This window comes from Anser anser, assembly GCF_964211835.1.
Source record: "Anser anser genome assembly, chromosome: 1".
Lineage (NCBI taxonomy): Eukaryota > Metazoa > Chordata > Aves > Anseriformes > Anatidae > Anser > Anser anser.
The window spans coordinates 75,324,819-75,347,176 of record NC_139720.1 but is presented as its reverse complement, the minus strand read 5'-3'; the positions used below and the strand labels follow the sequence as shown (position 1 = coordinate 75,347,176).

Sequence of the window (22,358 nt, the reverse complement as noted above, 5' to 3'; positions counted from 1 at the left end):
GGGCCATAGGGTGGCTTCTGTAAGAAGAATCTAGAAGCTGCCCCATGTTTGGTAAGGGCCCCGCTGCTGACCAGAGCTGAGCCAATAAGTGATGGTGTTTTGCGCCTCTGTGAGGGCATATTTAAGACAGGGGAAAAAAACGCTGCGCCACACAGCAGCTGGGAGAGTGAGAGGAGTGAGAAACAGCCTTGCAGGCGCCAAGGTCAATGAGAAAGGAGGGGGAGAGGTGCTCCAGGTGCCAGAGCAGAAGTCCCCTGCAGTATATGGTGAGGACCATGGTGAAGCAGGCTGTCCCCCTGCAGCCCATGGAGTGCCACGGTGGAGCAGGGTTCCACGCTGCAGCCCGTGGAGGAGACCACGGTGGAGCAGGTGGACCTGCATCGACAGAGGCTGCGGCCTGTGGAGGACCCCCGCCAGAGCAGATTCCAGGCTGGACCTGTAGCCCATGGAGAGGAGCCCACGCAGGAGCAGGTGACCTGGCAGGAGCTGCTGCCTGTGGGGGACCCAGGTTGGAGCAGTTTGCTCCTGAGGGATGGACCCCGTGGTACGGACCCATATCTGGAGCAGTTCTTGAAGAGCTGCTGCCTGTGGGAAGCCCACGCTGGATCAGTTCATTAAGGACCGCATGCTGTGGGAGGGACCCCACAGCACAGGGGACAAGAGTGACCGAGAAGGAGCGGCGGCGAAGAAGCACTATAGACTGACCATAACCCCTGTTCCCCCATTCCCCTGCGCCGCTCGGGGGAAGGAGGTGGAAGAGGGTGGATGGGGGGGAAGGTGCTTTTGGTTTCTTTCCTTTGTTTCTTGCTTCTCTAGCTTGTTAGTAATAAGCAATAAATCTTACTGTCTCCCTATGCTGAGTCTGTTTTGCCCGTCACAATAATTACTGCACAATCTCCCTGTCCTTATCGCAACCCTTGAGCCCTTTTCATCATATTTTCTCCCCATTCCTCTTTGAGGAGGGGGAGTGAGAGCACGGTTCTGGTGGAGCTCGGCTGCCCACCTGAGTAAAACCACCACAATGAGGAAAGAGCAGCTGTCCTGTCTAGAGAAGCAACTGTGCTCTGTGGAAAGAAATTCGTCAGATGGTTCAGGCAGAGAAGGCTACACAGTAAAAATAAATAAATAAATAAATAAATAAATAAGGTAGACCTGCAAACTTAGAAGTCATCGCTAATCCAAAGAAACTCTGGAGAAGCCCAGTCCAAAGACATTCTGGGAGAAAAGCAAAGTCCTGAAACAAATTCCCTGTTAAAGGAATTTAATAGACGGTCAAGAAGTTGTTTCATTTCAGTATAATTACTGCTAAAGCTCTCTGCAAGTCCTTAAAGGAATGTTTCTTTCTTGTGCAGTTCTTCCTAACCTTTAGGTCAGAGTGGCAAAATATGCACAAAACCTTGCACAAGTGGCTAGACCCTACATTTCCAGTCACAAGAAAGGCATGCATTAGCCCAACAGTCCCACTTTTTAAATTATTCCTTTTATTTGAAGAAAAAATATAAATACACAAGAGTACACAAAAGACATATTCCCATTCTCAACATATTTGTTCAAACATGCTACATTGTTTTTATAAAACTTAAGAATCATCCAAATCATATTAGTTCCCATACTCCATCCTGTTCTCCAAAAATGGATTTTGAGTGAGTGAAAGCAATATTTAAGACTGATCGTTAAAGTAAACTAACATGCGCACCTTTCTAAATTAATTGTAGTATCTCAGTATATTCCAATAAATTTTGGTAAGCCCCCAGTTTAGATTAAATGTGATAACAGTGTCATTTCTTCGAGGTCACTGCAGCATTTAAATTGCTATTCTGCTTGTCTAGTAAAGGCTGACTGTATAGGACAGCCGGCACTATAAGGGAGTTAGTTTTGCCATAATGAATGTTCTTTAGACATGAAGCAATACAGGTAGTTTGCTACAAATGTCAGCAAGAACTTGATTAAAGATGCACATTATCTTTACAAAAGACATTTTTTTCTCATAGATAACTAATTAAAAAGCTTGTTTAGAAAAGCTCTGTTATGAAGTCCCAGAATAATTTAACAACCCAGCTTTGGTATTTGTACAATGAAAACCGTTTGACATATTTCATCTATGTTATTACAAGCACAGTCACTTTTATCTTAAAAGTGAATTTTTAAAGGCTGATTATTGGTGTTGTCTTGTGATGGAATACTGAATACCAATCCATACTGCCAGTCTGTTTATTTCTGTAGGTCTGGAGTACTTGACCTTAAGATGCAAAATAAACCCATGCTATGTGAACAGCAGGCCTGAGGCAGATCTTAGGTCTGCCACTGACTTGTGTGATCCTTCCTTCACCTCTATGGTTTTAAGAAGGACATTAACGATATTTGTCTGCCACTGAAGGCATATTACTTCAGTAGCAAATTTTCAAAGTACTCCAGGATCAAATTAAAAGGGACTATATTAAGTAATCTAAAATAAGCTTATTTCATGCTTTCCGTTTATCCCAATGTCTGATATTAATCAGAAAATTCAGATTTAAAGCTGATGAAAAATCTTTAGAACTATTACTATATTATAAAAAAAGTCATATACAACACACAGTAATACCTGGTTTAGATACCTTATATTTATTTACCTAAACACTGAACAAGTTAACATACACACAGAACATGTTGTAGACTGTCCCAGCTTACTTTACTCATCAAGCTTGTCAGACACTAAACACCATCAGACATAAGAGTTTGACATCAGCCACGGAAATTCCATGCCTCTGTATATCATTCTGCAGGGAAATCTGAATTTTACTACTTACACAACTCTCTCTGTTTTTAAAATGAGCCAAGGTAAGTCAGGCAAAGAGAAATTCATTTATTAAATAAGTATGAATACCAGCCAGGTCTACTGTTAAACAGAGCTCAACAGCTGAAATACAAGTAGCTAAAGCTTAAGGAAACTGCTGATGTGGAAAACCAATACAAGAAGTACCAATTCTGAGAACACTGCAACCTCTACAGCTGTGGCCTTGAGTGCATTTTCACTGCACAGAGCTCTTTCCCTGGAAGGGATGAATAGGGGAGGAAAATACGGTGCTGAACGATTATTCTGTCTGTTTGCAAGAAGGAAATTCTGGCTTCGAAATGAACAGCAGCTCAGAGACGTTAGAGCACCAAGAGATGGACAGTAGGAATTTGTCAATTTAAACCCAAGACAGAAAAAATATGACAACCACAAAAATGCTTTATGAGGGCACTTGAACAAACACTTTGGAAGTCCATGGAGAATAATATGCGGTTTCAAATTTTTGTAGACTTCAGCACAGTCATTTCTAGGTCTTTAATCTTTTTAATGTACTGGCCATATACATTTTGAAAAAAGATTTAGTCTGCAGTAGAGAGACTTGGAAGAATTTATATAGCTGCTAAGTATCTACAAGTGAAAAAAATAACGTTGCCTCTTTTATTTGTAAGGCATTCTGCTGTGGTTACAATATTGCTTCCTTTCACCAGAGGATAATCTCTCTGCTGAGGTTCAATAAATGAGTTCACAAAATCTGAAATACGATTGTACACAATGCCCTATAAAAAGGGATAGCTTTTTTCCCCCTCAGTAAAATGGATGATTTAGAGACACACAGAAGCAAAACAACTTTTCAAAGTTTAAGTATCATGAAACAGTCCTTTCTAAAACAGTAAGCGTTGCACAGACTCAAAAATACATGAGCGTGACACACGTATAGTGCCAACGCCAGGTACGCTCTGGCGCCCGGTTAAGTTGTGCAAAAGAAGCACAAGAGGGCACCGGGCTCCCCCCGGGTGAGGGGAGCGAGGGGCGATGGCAAATCTCTGGGTGGCCACACAACCCTACCCGTGCCTCCGAGGGCCCCGGGGACAACCAGCGACTGAACCCGCGGCACCACCGCCATGGGCAAGACCGGGACAGCCGGGGGGCGGCTGCTCCCCACGGGTCCCCCCGGCCCCAAACCCGCTCGGTGGCTCCACGGACTTCCCCTGGCCGCTGCCCGGGGATACTCCGGAGCCGACTCAGTGGGAAAAAAATCGCACCCCGCCTTTTTTTTTTTTTCTTCTCCCCTCCTTAAAGCGGGCTGGAGGACGCGATGCTTGTGACGGCGGACAATTAGCGAAAGCAGCAGGGGGATGCTTGCCAATAAACACCGAGATTTGAGGTTAAGCAGCTGTAAATCTGCAATAATCGTTTCAGGAATTCAGCTATTTACAAAAGCTTTCAAAGAGCAAACAAATAAGTAGTAGGAGGGGAGGAGAAATAGGAGAGAAGCCGAGCGGTCCTTACCTTCACATTGTTTCCCTTCGCCTTTATAGCCTGGCTTGCAGATGCATCTGTAGGATTTTGGTGTGTTTTGGCATATCGCATCTATGTGACAGTCATCTGTAGCTTCTGCGCACTCGTCAACATCTGGAATCACAGGATAAACCCCAGGGAAGACAGATAAGACAGGAGACCTGAGACACAGAAAACCTCCATGGATACCCTCCCTGCAGAAGCTCTTTGCTTGCTTGCCCTCCATGTGTCATCCTGGAAGTGAGAACACCTAAGGCTAAATGATAAACAAGCCGATGAGTTATTCTCACTAAGTCTAAGCACGGCCTTTTGCCGTCCACGAACCTAGAGGGGCTCTGTCCCACGTTTCTGCATTAAACGATCATTAAACTTACCAGAAATTAGTGGCTGTTGTATAGATCTGGTGGTGGAGATGCACATCTCGGTTAGATAAAACAAGCGAGTATTCAAATGACCCAAAAGAGGAGAAGAAAATCCCATTTGCATGTTCTAGCAAAGAGAGCTCAATTTAGAAAGAGATACTAGTTTAAATAGACCATGCTGGCAGGGGAATGCGGGAAATGAACTATTTGAAGAGCAAAACCACATGAATCCTTTTTATTAAGAGGCAAAACGTAAATAAATGGGAAACCGTGTGAGGCTCGGTAAGTTAGAGCGGAGAAAAGCAACCTGCGTTAACATTCCCGCCCACCCCATCCCCCCGCCCACCCCTAACCCGGGGGAAAGGGGCCCGGCGCCCCCTCGGCACTGCCCGGGGATGCCGGGCTCTGAAAGGGGGGACCCTGCCCGCTGTCCTTGCTTTCAGGGGAGGAAAGCCTTTACAAACATTTCAGTGACAGGTATTCGTTTTCTCCCCTGGCCTTAAAGAGGCTGGAGGGAGGGAAGAGGATGAGAGCAAGTCGAGATTTGGTAGTCGTGGGAATGTTAATGAAGTGAACATAGAAGGAGGGAGAGGGGAGGAAAAAAAAAAAAGGCTCGGACTAGGCGCACCAAAGTGAAAGTGGGTTTTTTGTCAGCTTCAAATTCCAACGTTAATCGGTTCCGAAGTGCTTGCTCAGGCATCCCCAGCGCTGAAACACGGATCCTCCGACGTCCCCGGCAGAGAAGGGGGCGATGGGGGAGCGCATGCAGCACAGCATTGCGCCCAGAGGCACACAGTGGCACACCGCAGGGCTCCTCGCAAGAGGACTGCCTGGACTTTCTAAAGGAGAACAATTTTCCCCTCCTAAACGCAGAGCGTTGTGTTTCCTCGAGAATCGCCGGGCTGCTGCACTCTGTTCCCTCCTTTCTTGCCCGTTCGTTTCTTTGAACCACTCAGCCGGTTCGGACCTAGCTATGATTTACGTGAATTCGCTTTGGGGGTCCGAGGGTGTTGCCCAGATGAGACACAGATCCAGTTAAGTACAAAAAGAAAAGAAGTTTTTTCTCTTTTTCCTCCAAACGCTTTGGTTCATACTTTTGACTCATTAAACCGGCACCCATCTCCCATCAAGATCAGCAGAAGTGACAGCTGGACTCTTTATAATGCCGTCAAAAATCCGAACTGCATTGAGCCATGGGGGACATTTCACAGCAACCAGAGGATGCCTGAGAGTCAGGCGTGAATGCCAATAAGTCAAATGAAAGAGCAAAACCAAATATGAGCCCCTGCTCTGCTCCACATCTCACGTTGCATTTCGGGAACTTGAAGAACTTCTACGCTCACTCCGTTCATTTTGTTGCATTTAAAGTCAGCATCTGGGCAAAAGTGGATTTCTTATACCCCTTACCCTCTGCTTTACCTTGAAGGATTTCTCCTAGCACAACTTTAGAGACTACGTACACATCTTTAAGAAATTACTCCCGGCTTACAACATTCCTAGGCAGATTTTTTTTTTCAAACATCTGAACAAAAGCTTAATATCATTACTACTATTAGACAGATCCGAGCGCGGTTGTTAAGAAACACCAGGTTAATGCGCAAACAGGGAAAACCTGAGACGACAGAGCAGCCTGCGGAGTCTCCGGGGCTCAGCACAGACTTATCTCGCAGGCACTTAGGGAACTTTTTCTCCCTAGCCTCTCCCCCGTGAGTCCCTGGGCTCTGGCAGTGCCAGACGCGATAAAACGCCTCCCCACCGCAACCTGCGGCACCCCCGGCGCCTCCAACAACGAGCAGCCACCTCCCCAACGCCTTCAGCCGGGGACGTCGGGTGGGCACAGTCCCCCCGGGACCAGGACCCCCTCCTCTTACCTGCACCCCCGCTGCCTCCCGTCAACCTGCCGGCCCAGGCGAAGGCGAGAAGCAAACAGCAGCGCCACGGAAAGCCGGCAGCGCCCATGCTACCGCTGCGAGCTCCGACCCCCGGTGCCTGCCTGCGCCGTGCGGGACGCGCTCGGGGCCGGCCGCCGGCGCTGACGCCCTGGCAGCGCCCCGCCGATTCGCCGCCGCTCCGGGGGCGGGACGGGGCCGGCCCCTCAGCCTGCCCCCTCCCCGGCCCCTCCGCCCCCCTGCCCTGCTCACCCCCGGCTTCTCCTCGGCCCTGTCACCGCTCGCCCGGGGTCACTGACGGAGCTACCAGCCGCGGCTTCGCCCCTCGCCCCGGCTCGGTCCTTCCACCCCAAAAATTTCCCCTCCGAGAGGGGCAAGGAGCGACGCCGCAGCCTTCCAGCCCCAGCATTTCCAGCAGCTGGCACGCAGCCCCCGCTAGGGCTTTGCGCCCCTGCCCATTTCAAGCTTTTGTCCCTTCCACCAGCGAACGGTTTTGCTGCTTTTGCGCCTCTTTTTTAATTCCTATCTCCCTGCCACCCGGCTGCTACATCCACTTGTCACCCAGCTAACATGTGAACCCCGCGACAGCCTGACGTGCCGCTTCTCGGCAACTCGTGCCCGATGCAGGCATGTGCTATTGCAAGTGTTGCGCAGCACCGCCAAGTGTCACAAAGCCCGAAGAGATTGGAAGGACACGTAAGAAAGTTGCCCACTCCAGCTTCTCGAGAAGTATGCACCACGATCTTTTTCCTCCATAAAACTCAATAATTACTGCACGGCCTAAAAGCTGTTTGCTTTCTCAGTGTTTACACCTTTGGGCAATCGCCTCCCTAATCCCCTAGAAGTGGGGCGCTGGCATCAGTATTTTAATTTCGGTCCCGTATTTTTGTATTAATACCTTGAGGTGCAGTTGTGACATTCCATGTCCAAGCCTTCCCCTAGATACACAGAGCGTTTCTTCCACGTGGGTCCCCAGAGGTACATTAGAGCTCCACCTAGTGAGTTTTATGGCATGCTGTAGCTGAATCGTTCGCCCCAATCATTAGTTGTCTGATAGTGATATTTAACTCACTAACAGCAATCTTCCTTGGAAAGGCTTCTTATTTTCAAAGACTTTGTAAGTATGTGTTTTGCCTGGGTGAAAAATAAGGCCAACCCTCCTTATTAGAGTTCTTGCTTATTTTCTTTCCTCTTTAATTTTGTAATTGGCCCTGCCATTCAATTCCATGAAATCATGCTACTTAATTGAGGTAAATCGCCTGAAAAGTGTATTTTTCATGAAGGAATTCACTAGAACTGTCTAAAAATGAGCTACCTCCACTTTTTTGAGGTCACAATGTAATAAAAAGATTTGCTAGAGCAACAAAATACTCCAATTGCCTTCGTGACTTGCTGTCTAGCATGCATTAAGTGTCACATTGAGTGCATGTGTTAAGCTATTCTTACAAAGGTGACTGCAATTGTCTTCCGTCTTCCCCAATTCTGTGCATTTATTATCTGTACATCAATACCACCACCCACATAGCACTCAGGAAAGGAAGTCACCTTGATCCAAATCTATCACTGTATTCATGTGTTTCCTTGTATATTCTAAGGGTGGCATGCAATTAAAATCCAAGGATACTTCATAACATCTGTCCATTATCTAGAAAGCTTTTTCCTTTTTTTTTTTTTCCCTTAAAAACAAAGCAAAACAACAACAACAAACCTATGTGGAAATACAGTGGAAGAGGGCCTGAACCTGATCATCACACTCAATAAGGAATACAATCTACAGTGCCAGGCTGAATATTTCCATAAGGGTCTTTTCAGCAGTTTTCCTTGCTAATGGTGACATCTTAGAAAGAGAATCCCTTTGGATTTTTACCTTTTCCACTTTAATTATGTTTCTGTTCTTGTTTATAATCATATAAACATCCTGTGTCAATTGCACAGATGTTTCTATGAAAAATTTAATATTGGAATTAATGACCAAGAAGCTTCCAGCATGGGAGCTTCAGAGTCAGTTGTTTGACCGTAAACCTTCTCTGTATAACTGTGGTGAGCAAGAGCTCCTTGAATCTAAGTGGGGGCTCCTAGCCTGGGAACTCCTACCATTGCCCTTGAGTCCTACCTGAAAACTTTTGGGCAGTCTGCAACAACAGACTTTGTGATTGTGGACTGCACAGACTTCCAATGTGTTAAAAAAAATAATTCATTAGGACCCATCTCTTTACTGTGTAGAAGGTCCCTGAACACCTGTGTACAAGAAAGTTCAATAACATTAAACATTAACATTAATTAATGTTTAATTAAACATTAAAAACATTAATAGAAGTGTCTGCTGAGCAGTAGCCTCACCTCCAAAACACTTTAAACCACAGACACGCACCATTCCAAAAAATACTTTGAGAAAACAGGAAATACTTTGAGAGGACAGCATCTGCAGAATTATTTAGTTTCCCAATTCGCTATTTAAGAACACCTGTATATTGGGACCAACAGTGCTGGACCCTCAGCACTGAGGGGGTGGGGAAGGTCCACCTGTTCAAGACATCCATAAGGAAAGTTTTGTACAAGAAGCAGAATCCATGATAAAGTTCAATGTCAGAAGGGAAGGATTCCTGTACCTTTCCCCCCCCACCCCCAGGGATGCGGAATTATATAATAGTTCATCAATACATGCATGGCTGGAGGACTGTTATTCTCCTGTTTCTACTGTAACATTACCTTCCTCCAAAACATGCCTCCTCTTCACCCGTCTAGCCTTCTCCTTTCATTGCCAAGGGTGCCAGAAGAGTTAAAACTTGTACGAAAACATTTTTTTAAACCTGTAAATCTTTCAACAAGGTAGATCACAATATGCCTTATTGATGACCTACAAAGTCATAAACTGTTTTTCCCTTAACTGTCTTATGAACAGTTCTCCATTTAGAAAAATGAATTAGCAGCTAGAGAGAAAAAAAAATTAAAGAGTAATGGAGTTGTTCTTTCTTGCTTAGATTGTAACCACTGAGATGGAAAAATGACATCGAAGAACTGGAACATACCTCCATCACCATAAAGAGTAGATTAGATCCTTCACTATTTATACTCACTTCATCCTGGTAGAAGACATGTTTTGCCAAGTTGAAAATTGTAACTCAAACAGGTAAATGAAGACTTGATGAATTAAAAGCTGGGTACTGTTTCATGACCTATATTACACGGGAGACTGGTTACTGCAGCCTCCCTTAAAATGAATAACGGAGACCTATAAAAGGTGCAAAAGGGATGGAACAGGACAAGGGTGTATGTACTACCTCTTAAGTGATTACACCACAGCAAGTGGAAGAAGACACGGACTTGTGTGAAATATGCAGTTAAAAAGATGCTTTTTCTTAAGTCCTGTTTGTTAACTCTGTTGCCAAAATACTAGCAGAGGTGGTGATCTGTCTTTGTTCACAAGGACACTGTAGTCTCAAAGCTGGGGAAAAAACAAGAAAACCTTGAAGAAAATAGGGAGGCCTGTAGCCTGTGTAGTCTTTCTACAGCATTCTGAATTGGGCAGAAGCATTCTGAATTGGTTTCGTTTTAGAAAGTGAGAGCATAATGGAACCAGAAGGGAAATATCAAGGCAATTTAAAAAACAACAATAAAAAAGCAACAACAAACAAACAAAAACAGACAAAAACAACCAACCAGAAAGACTAGGGAAACAGCAAAACAGCAACTGACCATTCAGATTTCTGTGCCAATAAAAGTTACAGGGAGAAAGGATGGTAAGAACACCCTCTTGTTTTTGAGCTGCACCAACTGACTGAAGTGAAGCTACAACTTATTTACCTAGAGTTTACAGAAAGATGTAGAGGATGCTAAAAAGCCAGAGTTGAATCCTGTGCTTGACTACAAAGAGGATAAAGCAAGCAGGTATCCATTGCTCTTTGTCCACCCCCTGACTTTAGACAAGTGTAAGATCAGGATTTTAATTCAATGACTCCTCCACAGAAGCCTTCAAAACAGTGACATTTTTGCTAGTACAACTTCTGACTCCTGATCTGGTATGGATTACTTATCATATTCTTTTCATTGTCAACTCAGTTATTCTCAAAGTGGATGTTACTGATTATTATGATTGCAATACAAATATATTGTATTGCTGCTGTTTTAACAGGCTACCTGCTTGAACACCAAGGTTTGCACAGTCTAAAAAGGTCAAGCAACTCAAAGAAAAGTACTCTCAGGGGTACTTTAGACCTGCACCAGTCAATTTTAATCGTAAATCCTGGATAGTCATTAATTGCTCTGACTGCACAGGACAGCAACAAGAGTTACAGTAATCCAACAGATGAGAAAGTTTTTGGGCTGTTTTAAGAGACATAAGACCTCAAACTATTTTATGATTACTCCTGTTAAAGTGATCTTAAAAAAAAATGGCTACACCGGACTCTGCTTTCTTCTTCAAAGCCCTGATTAGGGCACTCAGTCAGAGATACTTTGTTGTTCCTTTTCTGACAGATGTCCAAGATCTGCAGTCAGCTATGTGTGTGCTTTCCTGTTCTAATCAAGACCCCAAATACGTAAGGAACACTGAAGCATGTGCATATGCATCAGCAGAATGACTCTTGCATATAGACTTCTGATAGGACTGTCTCAACAAGATCAGAATCATACATTGCAAGATAAAGAGAAGAGCCTATGACCTCTACTCAGAGTCCCTTTATCCTTCAGCTTAGCTCAAAACCAGATGTGGGGAGTAGCGTGGCTCTAAGCCACATGGGCTATCCCTTCTCTGTAAGGCACACCATGACAGCAGTTCAGAGAAAAAGCTGATTTCACTTCACAGAGGCTTCAATATTGTGAAATTTGATTTTGTTCCAATCCAGAGCCTTGCCCACCCCCAAAAACACTCCCAGAAGTCTCAAGACTTCCAGAAGCTGCATGTTTCAACTGCAACCTGACAGAGCAGTCACAGAGGTGGGTAAGTTCACAGGACAGCTTGCCAAGTTGTGGTAGGATACTGTCAGATCCCTGCTTCATTTTTTTCAGACCTTTCCTGAACCCAGAATGATTCAGTTTAAACATTAAAAGTAGCAGCAACACTCCAGGAAAATTCTGAGGGTTCTTTAGTCAAAGTTTTTCCTGACTCCACAATCCCACAAAAAATTTAAGGCTGTTTCTCAGGTCACTTTCATGCAGATGGGAAAGGAAAATACCTGTAATGCAGCCTGCTCCTGCAATTTTCCTCCTTCCCTACCCACCTACTCTGCTATTGAGGGTTGAGTGAGATTTGTGTACTCACTAAAAATTCTGTGTTGTACAGGGAGATCCACAATACAAAAGCTACCCTCAAGTTCCTCCCTTTAACTTGCTATAATATGAAAAGGGGCCAACTGATAATTTTGTATTTTAGCATCTATTCAATGTATTGCAGGGCGAAAGAGTTCCATCAAAAACATCTGGAGGACCAAGGACCAGGTCAGGACATCAATCCCTTTACCAACCCAAGTCCTAGCTAGCTATGTAGTGGTAAGGTTATTCAGTTGGTGGAAAATTGCATACAAACTTCTTAAAAACAATATGCTTATTTTAGTGCAAGTGTATGTATGCACTTATCCTCTTGTTTAGCTGCAATCTTTACTGCATGTAATCCACATGGTGTAAGAGCCTGTCGACATATAAACTTGATCTTGAGTAGGAAGAAAGAATTGCATTGTTTGTGCTAAAGAGGAGCTCTAGATTAAGTCCTGCTTTATTGGGTAAAGTCTGGCCTATTACCAATAATAATTTTATCCTAATCAAAACCTGTGTTGATCAAATAGTCTTATTCTGAAGTAGGTGCCTACATAGAAATATAAAACACATGTAATTCTTTGTACTGTAATTAAATGTATTTTAACTCAGTTATTTAATTCATCCAACACAGCTGAGCTGCAATCAGCTTTGATCAGAAAGCCTGCATCTCCTCTGGTTTGTCTGTAGCCTAGGCCTCTTCAGCTGTGTCAGATGAATGTAAAGCACTCCAGCTGTCTCCTGTAAAGACAAGTGAGCATACCAGGGAAATGGCAGTGAAATCAAACCTATGGTCTTATGCCATGAGGACTGTGTTCACTTAATGAGAAGTGACTAGCAAAGTAGCACCACAGGACAGTCCCTCACCACTGTGTGTAAGATTGGTCAAGAGAGAAGCATAGATGGAGGTTTAGAATCAGAACAAGCAAGGTCCTGTCTCCCATTGTCCTGCCATAAGCAATTCCATTGCTACCTATAGCTTTGCTCAGATGAGCTACAGAGTGTGATAGCCAACATGTTTCAGTCACTTCCCAGTAAACAGAATTGTGCTTCTTAACAGAAAATTAAATCAAGAAAAGAATGATTTTCCCTCACTGTCTTTTAAATGAGAAGGAAAAGACATGGTCTTATCTTACAAAAGGATCTTTAAAATACTTTGCTGAAGCTTCTTTAACTACTTGAGTATTATTCAACTTTTTAGAAACTATCTTATTTTACAGAAAGATAAGCTGTATTCCCCACATTTTTCATACACTTAAAATGATGATGCTGCGCACTACTGTGAGCATTAGAAAAGGCTCAAGACCCTATTATAGTCCAAAAGAATAGGCAAAGTACATAAAAATAAGTTATACCTAAGAATACAGTTGTGTGCTCAGGGTTTTGATAGATACAAATAAAACTCAGTTGTCATAGGACTATACAGCAACAGACAAAGGGCATGTTTTGAGAAGATTCATGATGTGCTCAACACACCAGATTAATCTGATGGAATGAATTTGTCTTAAACAGCAATGATCATGCCAATCTTCCAACACAGAAGATATCACAAAATATGCAAGCCCAAGCCCAAATCTTTGCCTTAGGATTTCTACTGCATCAAGCAATGACTCCCTCTTCTCAAAAAAAAAAAAAGTCTATCCACCCATTGGTGTTGATATTTTGATATTTGCAGTTCTTCCAACCTAAGTTTGCATAGACTTAAATCAAAACAAAAGGTCACCAAATCTTCATTCCTCATACTACATTTTTCTCACATTCCAGGATAGTATTTCAGTGGCCTATTCTGAAATTGACTGCAGGTAAAATTGAAATTGCTGTCATGGAGTCCATGCTCATGGGCTGCACTCGTATAGACACCAGCCCTTTTTCCCCATACTTCTGTGAAGGGCTTAGAAGTTATCACTTATCTCAGCATAAAAGTTGACCATCCCTCTGCAAATCCCTCATGCCAAGAGCTTGCTGCTCCCCTATGGTAGAATGCTTATCTCACGTGTTTTCCCAGTAACCATCTTCAAAGGAACCAGGAGTTGGGGTAGTCTAGTAGCACACTTCATCCTTAAAATCACAGCCTGCTCTGTTACACAAATTTCTGCAGAGGCTTTTCAAATACATCATCCTATCCAAATATAAAGGGACAACTCTAGAACCATTTGAAAAACCCTATCATCATTTTCTACTAAATGAGTTCTTCTCCCTGAGGGCTCTCTGGAGGAGCCAATGCTATAGTATACTAAGCTACCGATGTGACAGCTGAAGCTCAGACCAACTCAATTCCTGACAGGCAGATGCAGGTGGTGTGAAATAGCAAATGAAAAAGATTATCAAATAGAATTAAATGCAGCACTCTCAGGAGGCCTTGATATAGAAAGGGTAAAATTCCACTCACCTTAATCCTGCATATTATCCCATTCAACTGAATGGGTATAGCTATATGAATAAAGACAGCAGGATTTGGTCTCATATGCTTACTATTCCTCTTTTTAAATTATATGAAATGCACAATATAGACCTATTAATAATGTTGCAGTTTGTTAGTATTATGCTATTTGGGACAGATTGGATTAACACAGGTATATTAAATTACAGTGAAAGCAGCTGTCAAGAAAATAGGATGGTAAGACTGGTTCATAAAGGTGTGCTCAGAAAGCTCAAGAAATCGGAAAAACTGCATACTACCACTAAATGAAAATACAAGCAGCAGAAGTTACTGACTGCTTGAGAGTCCTGATAAATTCTCATCATACTTGAACTGATCACAGTTTAATTACTTATCTAAAATATTTGGAAGACTTTCAATCAAATACCTATAGTAGAATTATAGAAAAGCAAAATCAATACTTGTTCCATCCAATTTCCAAGTGAATGTAAAGAATCCTGGGATATCAAATTAGGTGTACGTAGAGATCTACATGGGTCAAGACCAAGACAGAGACTTCAACCAGTCCTGCAGTACGCCCTACTGGCTGTGACCCATGGGGGAAAAAAGTTGTGTGGGTTTCATACTGTCTTTGTATTTCCAGAGGAGTCCTTGTACACGAGGTATTCTTAGCTGGCTAGGTGAGTCAGTGGTAGGTCTGTTGTGCACTGCTGAAACAGTTTGAAGCAAACAGGGAGCAAATACTTAACATTCAAACTTTTATTTTTGCTGTGTGCTATCAGTAAGCACGTGTAAGATTTAGAGGATGTTCAGAACCTGCTTTAAACACATTATCTCAAGTTCCTCTCTTTATTCTTAGACAAGTTAATACAAACATTTATTGAACAGGCACAGACATGATGGTATCTACCTTCTACAGCTTTCCCTGTAAGTTTTGTCTTCATATAGCATATGATAAAATGTTCAATTATGGTCTCAATCTCATCTTCTTTCTACCTCTACTTGTCCAACCCAACAACTCAGAATAATGTAGACCTTTCTATTAGCTTCATTCAGCCTCCAGCTGAGCACTCAGGTTTGCACCAAAGGGGTGAAAACCCTCACAGCTCTGAATGGCAAGATGAACAACTCCGCAGGGTGCAAACAGTAATGTCAGCCCTGTGGAAAGGTCACACTGCATATCTGAGTTCAAACTGAAACACAGTGGGTGTCCAGCAGAGCCCCCAGCTGTGTCTGTAGTGGCAGGATACCTCAGGTGGCTGGGCAATGACTGAGTGCTGCCAGCTGTGCCAGCCACAATCATCTGTCCATCACTTTGTGCTCTCATTTCTTGCTGGCCATCTCGTCAGCCTGGAACTGCATCTGCTGTTTTGGGAAGAAAGCACAACAGGGACTTTGCCTCTGGGTACCAAAGTTACGCAAATATTACTCCACCAAAGGTGCTGACAATACAACTAAAGAATAATTCCTATAGCAATCTATAGAAACTCCAGCAGGCTCTCAATGTGCAATTCTAAAAATTATTTATGAGGCCACTATGTACAGCTCTTCTGCAAGGACATTGGTAAACATTCATGAATTAGGTCGCTCCCAAAGATAAGGAAAAGAACATATAGATAGGTTAAGTGACTTTCTCAGGTTCGCATAGGAAGTTCGGAAACCCAGAAATAGAATCAGTCAAGACTTTCAAAGGGATCCCAGGTGTCTCTATTACACAACTTAGAGTGGCTTAGTGCAGTAACTGCAAGCTCTGTGCACATTTGGTATCACTTGAGAGGGTCCACATTTTGGCAGCCATTGCTACTCATGACCTTGGCAAAACTTAGTCCATATTCTTGACTCCTGCTACACAGTGTTTGGTACTGCAAAGCACAGCATGCTGTCCTACCAAGACACGGGGAAATAATTAAAGCAGTAACTTATCCTTAGCCACCCAAAAAACCTGAAGTTCCACATTCATTAAGCACTGTTTTGTTTTGTAATTTGCTCAATGGAGCTTAAATGTTATTTATGGACTAGAAATTTGGGATAAGTCCTGGGTTTTGTGGAATAGTTATGCTCCAAGAAATCCTTTCACTCAGAATAGATGATTACAACAGTTTCTATAAATATAAATTATTTTACAGACAAAGGCAGACATTACAGTTTGTTCTAGTTTTCACTGAAATTAAGCCAGCAAAGCTCTCATGCCAGTATTATAACAATAATCATGCTGATAGTATTATTCCACTTTACCAAAGCCAAAACCCAATATACTGTAAATTAGATCAAGCACCAAATAAAATTAAGCAAAAGATAAGCAATGCTAAAGGAAATGAATGGTAATAATAATAAAAAAGTGTTTACATTGCTGGTTTCAGATACAAGCTAGACATATATAAGCAATTTTATGTTTAACTGTACCTTTATTTCCCGCTGCTCCCACCTCTCTTTTTTTAATTAAAAAAAAAAAAAAAGGGTTTTGCAGACAAAGATATTTCAAAAGAGCACATTTCAGTTTAAATATACTGGTTTTAGGACTGGGGAAGGAAAACAGGGCTCGTACCAATTAAAAGCTTTAAGAAGAAAGGCAAATCAATTAAAAATGCCAGAGGGCAAAGATTGCTTAGGAAGAGAAGAGACTTTGACATATTTGAGATAGCTATGTTCTACAAGGTCCATAATGGAAAACAAAATAACTTGCATTTGTAACAGCAAATATCCACAGGAAAATAAGGCATCTGATACATCACAAATAATATGAATCTATGCTTTCACAGGCTGAATAAACAAGCCACATCACTGAGTTAGTGTTTGTTGAGTACTTTGAAGATGAAAAGCAACGTATAAAGTGTGAGGTGTTATTCTTAGGACACCCAAGGCAGCCAACCTTCAAGCTCAGCTGCTGAATTATTAGTCTTATTGATGTGACATTGCATTATTTTTTGTACCACAAAACCCAGTAGCTACTCAATAGAACACATGCACCAAAAAGACAGTAAAAAAAACACCCAACAACAACAAAACACCACCACCAAACCAAGCTTCTTATTTGGGACTTTTAAAAGTAATATTCTGATTTTTGGCAGCTTGCTAGGAAAAAAGAACCAGAACTGTCATTGTTGAATGTATCTTTTGACTGTAACTATAATTTAAAAGAATTGTCTGATGTAATTTCTTCTTTTCTCACAGTGATTCCAGGCCAATTATTTATCCCCCTCCCTCCCCCCATAAGAATAGTGTTTTGAAGTCAGCCAATGAAACATGTTTTATTTAAGGACTATATTCCTAGAGCAATGGATTCTTTGGAGACCTAAAGGTTGCAGAGCACTTCATTAGTTCCACATAATGAAAGAATGGTGCAATTGAAGGAGGTCTCTAAGGGAGAATGGTGTGAAAATTAGAGACCCGTCTGCTCACTTGCAAAAAAAAAAAAAAAAAAAAAAAAAGAAAGAAGAGGAAAAAGGAAAAAAAATGAGAAAAAGGAGGAAAATAATAAAAGTTGTGGATTTTCTAAATAAAGCACACCGTCTCCATTCAGTCCACTGATAAAGGGTGTCTACTCAATCCTCTTACCATTGACAATATAATAAAACCAGAGGAAATTTTTTGAAGTAGATCTGCACATTCCACATTTGGATTGAGGGGCAATGGACTGTTTAAATTGCTATTTACATTTCCAGCTGTTTTACCAGTGATTTGCCCAACTTAATAGCTCTTTAAGCTTTTAAACAAGAAAATAGCTATTCTCACGATTCAAAGAGGAAACCATGGTTATTTCAGACTGCCTCTATTGTAAAAGGCTTAGACCCCTCTGTCTTTATAGATGCCCTTCCCTTTATAGTACTTCCCTTTTCCATCTCCTCCTGCTTTCTAAATCTTCTTCCATTTTCAGTTCACTTTTTACATTATATATTTTTAGTAATATAATGAATCTTTGCTGATACTGCTGATTCAAGGAAAATGTTTGCATGCAGCCACCAAAGTTCCCAGGAGAGACTTAAGTTAGCTAGAAAATTAGATTTGCCTGTATGATCTTCCACTAGTTGTTGGGGAGTTAGCCAGTGTTAAACAAATGCTCCACAACTATTGAAAAATGTGTATTTATTCATACTCTTTCCTCTGAGGCTGTACTAAAAAAAACACAACAACAAAACACTAGAAGTGTGTACAGCCATAATGTAAACTGTATTTTCTGCTTATTTTTTCAGGCGAAGGGGAAGAGGAGGGCAAGGGGGTAGTCCACAAATAAGAATGAGACTAAGACGAAAGGTTAAAAAGGGGTGGAGGGAGGAAGGAGTTATTTCATAGTGGCTCAACAAACCACTGCAATTATTTTGTAATAATTTGCACCCATTAGTTTGTTTAACCTGGTGCTAATAAACTCTAATGTCATGAAGAAAAAGTTCAAAAACAAAAGCCTCCCCATCTTGCTTTTCCCCTGATCAAAGCTTAAATATTTTCCTTTTACTTACTCTTAAGTATCCTCTGTGTATACAGATGATTAAAACACCATTCAGATAGTGGGGAAAACTGTCAAATTCAAATTGTTTAGAAAGTGGTAGCTGCTACTCTGATCAAAATTTTCAAAACTAATACAGTTTACCAAAGAAAATTACGGTAATGCTTGGAAAAGTGTGAATTCTTTTGAAGAACTGATTGTACCCTACCGTAAAAAAATGAGAGAAAGGTATTATAACCAGCATAATGCTAAATAACTGATTTTTATTTTAAAAGGTAACACTTCATATATAACAGTCAGTATATCCTGAACTAAAATTCCCATTTTTATATACAATTTATACAGAAGTCAGTGAATGATCCCCAAACTGACATATTGGCTGCTGATAAAGCAGATGTTTGTCCTAGTTTCATGCACCAGAGCATCACTGAGGATATAACAGTTTCACTAGGCAAAACAGGACCAAGAATCAATCTGTATTTGAATTAGTGTGGTTAAATAAAATGGGCTTGTAGCTGGAATGTCTGGTCACTTCAAAAGGAAGGAAAAAAAGCTGCACACCTAAGTTACTGAGAAATGACAAAGTTCTAAAGAAAGTATGTTTAAGGGTAAATCAAGTGCCCTGTTCCCTTGCAAAGAAAAAAAGATCAAACAGCATCATAAATAAATAAAGGTCCAGTAAGGGCTAGAAGATTTTTTGGATGTTTTCTCCAGCTTTAAGTACAAGTAGCCTTCATGAACTTTGTTAGTGAAAAGTTCTACCAACTTCTAGCACTCTGCAGGAGGGTTGAAAATGAGCCATATTCAGCAGTATTTTTCTGAAAAACTCTTTACTCAGATTTTGAAAATTCCCAGGAAGCTCTGCTATTAATGCCCAAAATAAAACAGATTTCCCAGGGAAAAAAAAAATTGTAAAAATCTAATGCAATAAATCCAGTGCTGCTTTGGAGTATTGGTGGAAAAAAACAAAACAAAACAAACAAAAAGACAGTTCTTAAAGTACATAGCAGAAGAAAACATAAAAATACTAAAAGAAAGGCTCAAAAGGAAGTTCCTGAGAGCAGGCATTTCTTGGCACTCAGTTCCAAGAAACACGATGCCTTCCCACCCTACACAAGACAGATTTTTGGTTAAACATAAAATAATCCCCTTTTCAACCTTGTTACCAACACGTAGTAGTAAGAAAGGAGAACTGCAAATCAGATTTTGTTCTGTGCCAAGGAGCTGTTGTGTGCACTTAGGTACATTAGGTATATTCCCCTAGCCTTGGTTTCAACAACTAAAAATAGCATCAGGACCCATCTTCATGGAAGTCCCTAGTAAAACTAGCAGAGAAAACTACTGCATACAAAGGGAAAAAATTAGCTTATTGTCCACAGTCTATTAATAGCCCAAAACCTGTGCAGTAGAGCAGCCACAGTAAGTCACACTTCAAGTAAAAAGTATTTGAAAGTCGAACTTTCCAGCACTGGGCATGATTAACAGCAGATGCACTCCTGTGAGCAGCTCCACTAAAATCAAAACAATTGTTTACAATAATGAAAATACATGCAATTATGGCTGCAGGATTAAGACCCATTCCAGAGTTACAGGAGCCCTGTATTAGAAAGTACACTTGTATTAAATCACTGTGACCACTTTGTGGCAGAGATAGAAGTTTTATTGCCAAAGGAGCCATAGTGAAAGGGTGACTCAACTCAAGTACTCTGCAGCATATGAACAGTTGCACACTTTATGGAGCACTCAGCTGCCACAGCCACCACATCTCAGTAATGCCTCCTGGCAAATCCCGTTAGGCTTCTTCTTGCCCCATTAAAATCACTGGAGGCTAAAAAAGCAGTAGCAAATCAATTTCACATTTCCTAAGGATCTGTTACTGCATTTATTCTTTACACCGACCTATTATTTACATGGATAAGATTCACCGTGGAGACTATTTTCTAAGAATCTGAGTAACACAGATTGGCTTTAGCAATCACAAAGTAGGAACTAACCTGCCACAAGCAAGTTGAACACGTGGATTAACACACAGTTTAGATGCCTAAAAGGCCCAGGAACCCTGGAAAAAAGCACAAGACTGCCAGATTACCTTCACCTCTGCTCTCTTCCAATTTTGCAGTCTGCCTTCTCTACTCAAAAAAAAAAAAAACCAAAAAAAAACTCCCTGGGATGACCAACCAGGGCACAGCAGGCTCCATGTCCCACCCAGCAAGGGTGCTTTACTGCCTCTTGCAGACAGCCTGCCTGGGCATTTCCAGCTGGGTATGGAGAGGTAGGATGTGCTTGGAGCCACTCAGTTCCTCAAGCTCTGGTGAAATCTCCCTGTTGTTCCTGGGCTCCCCCACATGCAGCCCTTCTATATGAGGGCCTGAAGGTGGGGCCTGAAGGTGAGCTGGGGGGAAGGTGGCTACAGCTACACAGGCTATATCAATGCAGCAGCAGAGTTGAAGGCTAAAAGAAACTAATGGTTATCTCATCTAAATATCCCCAGCTTGGAATGACTTCTCTTGTCTTCCCCAAGTGACACTGTGAGCACACAGGTGTTCTTGCAACTCCGGAAACGGTGTTGCAAGCAGAAGAGTTTAGAAACAAAGGAGTTAGTCTAATCTTTATCACAGGCTGTTACCTTTCTGAAGCCTCTCAGGTGCTGGAAGGTTGTTTGGAGATGGGGGATTGATGGTGAGGTGCACCCACCTAGCCATGCTCTCAAGTCACAGAAGATGCTCTGAGGTCTAGGCAAATGAGCAAAACCCTTCCCCTGTGGCCTGGAGAAAGGAGCCTCAGTGTAACCCTGGGCCACTGTGAGGTTCACCAGGGAGGAATCAGTCTCCAGGCATAGCCAGTTTCCAGTGCTTCAGAGGAACTAAGCAAACACTAAACCAGAGTACATCTGGCTAATTGTATAGCGGGAGAAAAAAAATCTTTCTTGACCCCAGCTAAATCCCTGAAGCAGAGGCTTTTATTACAACCATTATCTTTATGCAAATGATGATCATGCTGGGGACTTATTCTGCCTGTTACATATGAAGGAAAGAGCTGAATGAATGATACATTCTGGACAGATTCCTTGGCCAGAAGGACCATTCATGCCAAAGCCAGTTCGAAAGAATATCTTTTAGAAAAATATCCAAACTGCCTCTTAAAATCTCCAAGTGATGTCAATCATGCTGCCCCCTTGGTCTATTGTTGCAACGTTCTGTTACCCTCACTACTAGGACGCTATTGGAAATCAATGTAAAATTTATCTAGCATGAGCTCTTCCCTGTCAGACCAGTTTCTGCAAGCCTGAAAAGCAATGATAAACTGCTTGGTTGCTTTGCTATTAACATTCCTACTGATGGCAGTTTTATAAATAGCTCTGCTAGCCGCCCTGAATTGCTCTATTTCAGGTTTCAGTGGGATTCATAAGGTCCCAGAGAAATTCTCTCTTAGATGCCAAAAGTTCTGCAAGGGAACTAGACAAAACCATGCTTTTTTTCTTGAATAATAATTAACAAACAAACAAACAAACAACAAAACAAAAAAAACAGACAGACGCAAGAAGCAAGGAAGCAAAATGAAAATGACTCTACTTTACAAGGTATGGCATAGAGCATGGCTGCAAGGCAAACTCCTTTATCCTTGCTTATGCTTCTGTCCACTCCAGCAATGTACGCTGGCCATACACAAAAAGGCTGCTTGGTCTCAATCTCCCAAAATGGACCAGAGGAAGAAGCACAAGCAGGAAGAGAAAAAAACAACT

General features: G+C 42.0%; 1 protein-coding gene across 14 annotated transcripts in view; it reads right to left on the bottom strand.

Moving 5' to 3' along the window:
- Positions 1 to 22,358, bottom strand: part of SCUBE1 (signal peptide, CUB domain and EGF like domain containing 1) — a 243,929-nt gene that overhangs the window by 207,900 nt on the left and 13,671 nt on the right. For 3 of the 14 annotated variants that reach the window (XR_014578059.1, XM_083820009.1, XM_083820010.1), the window contains exons 1-2: positions 4,669 to 4,940; positions 4,286 to 4,408 (exon numbers count right to left, since the gene is read on the bottom strand). Coding sequence is in view for 10 of the 14 variants with exons in the window: in XM_083820009.1 (XP_083676135.1) it covers positions 4,286 to 4,408; positions 4,669 to 4,780 (235 nt within the window). In the remaining 4 variants the exon portion in view is untranslated. Of the gene's footprint in view, positions 1 to 4,285; positions 4,409 to 4,668; positions 4,941 to 6,527; positions 6,780 to 20,610; positions 20,961 to 22,358 lie in introns of those variants that run through there. The other 11 variants (XM_083820013.1, XM_083820006.1, XM_083820007.1 and 8 more) reach the window with 8 other exon arrangements.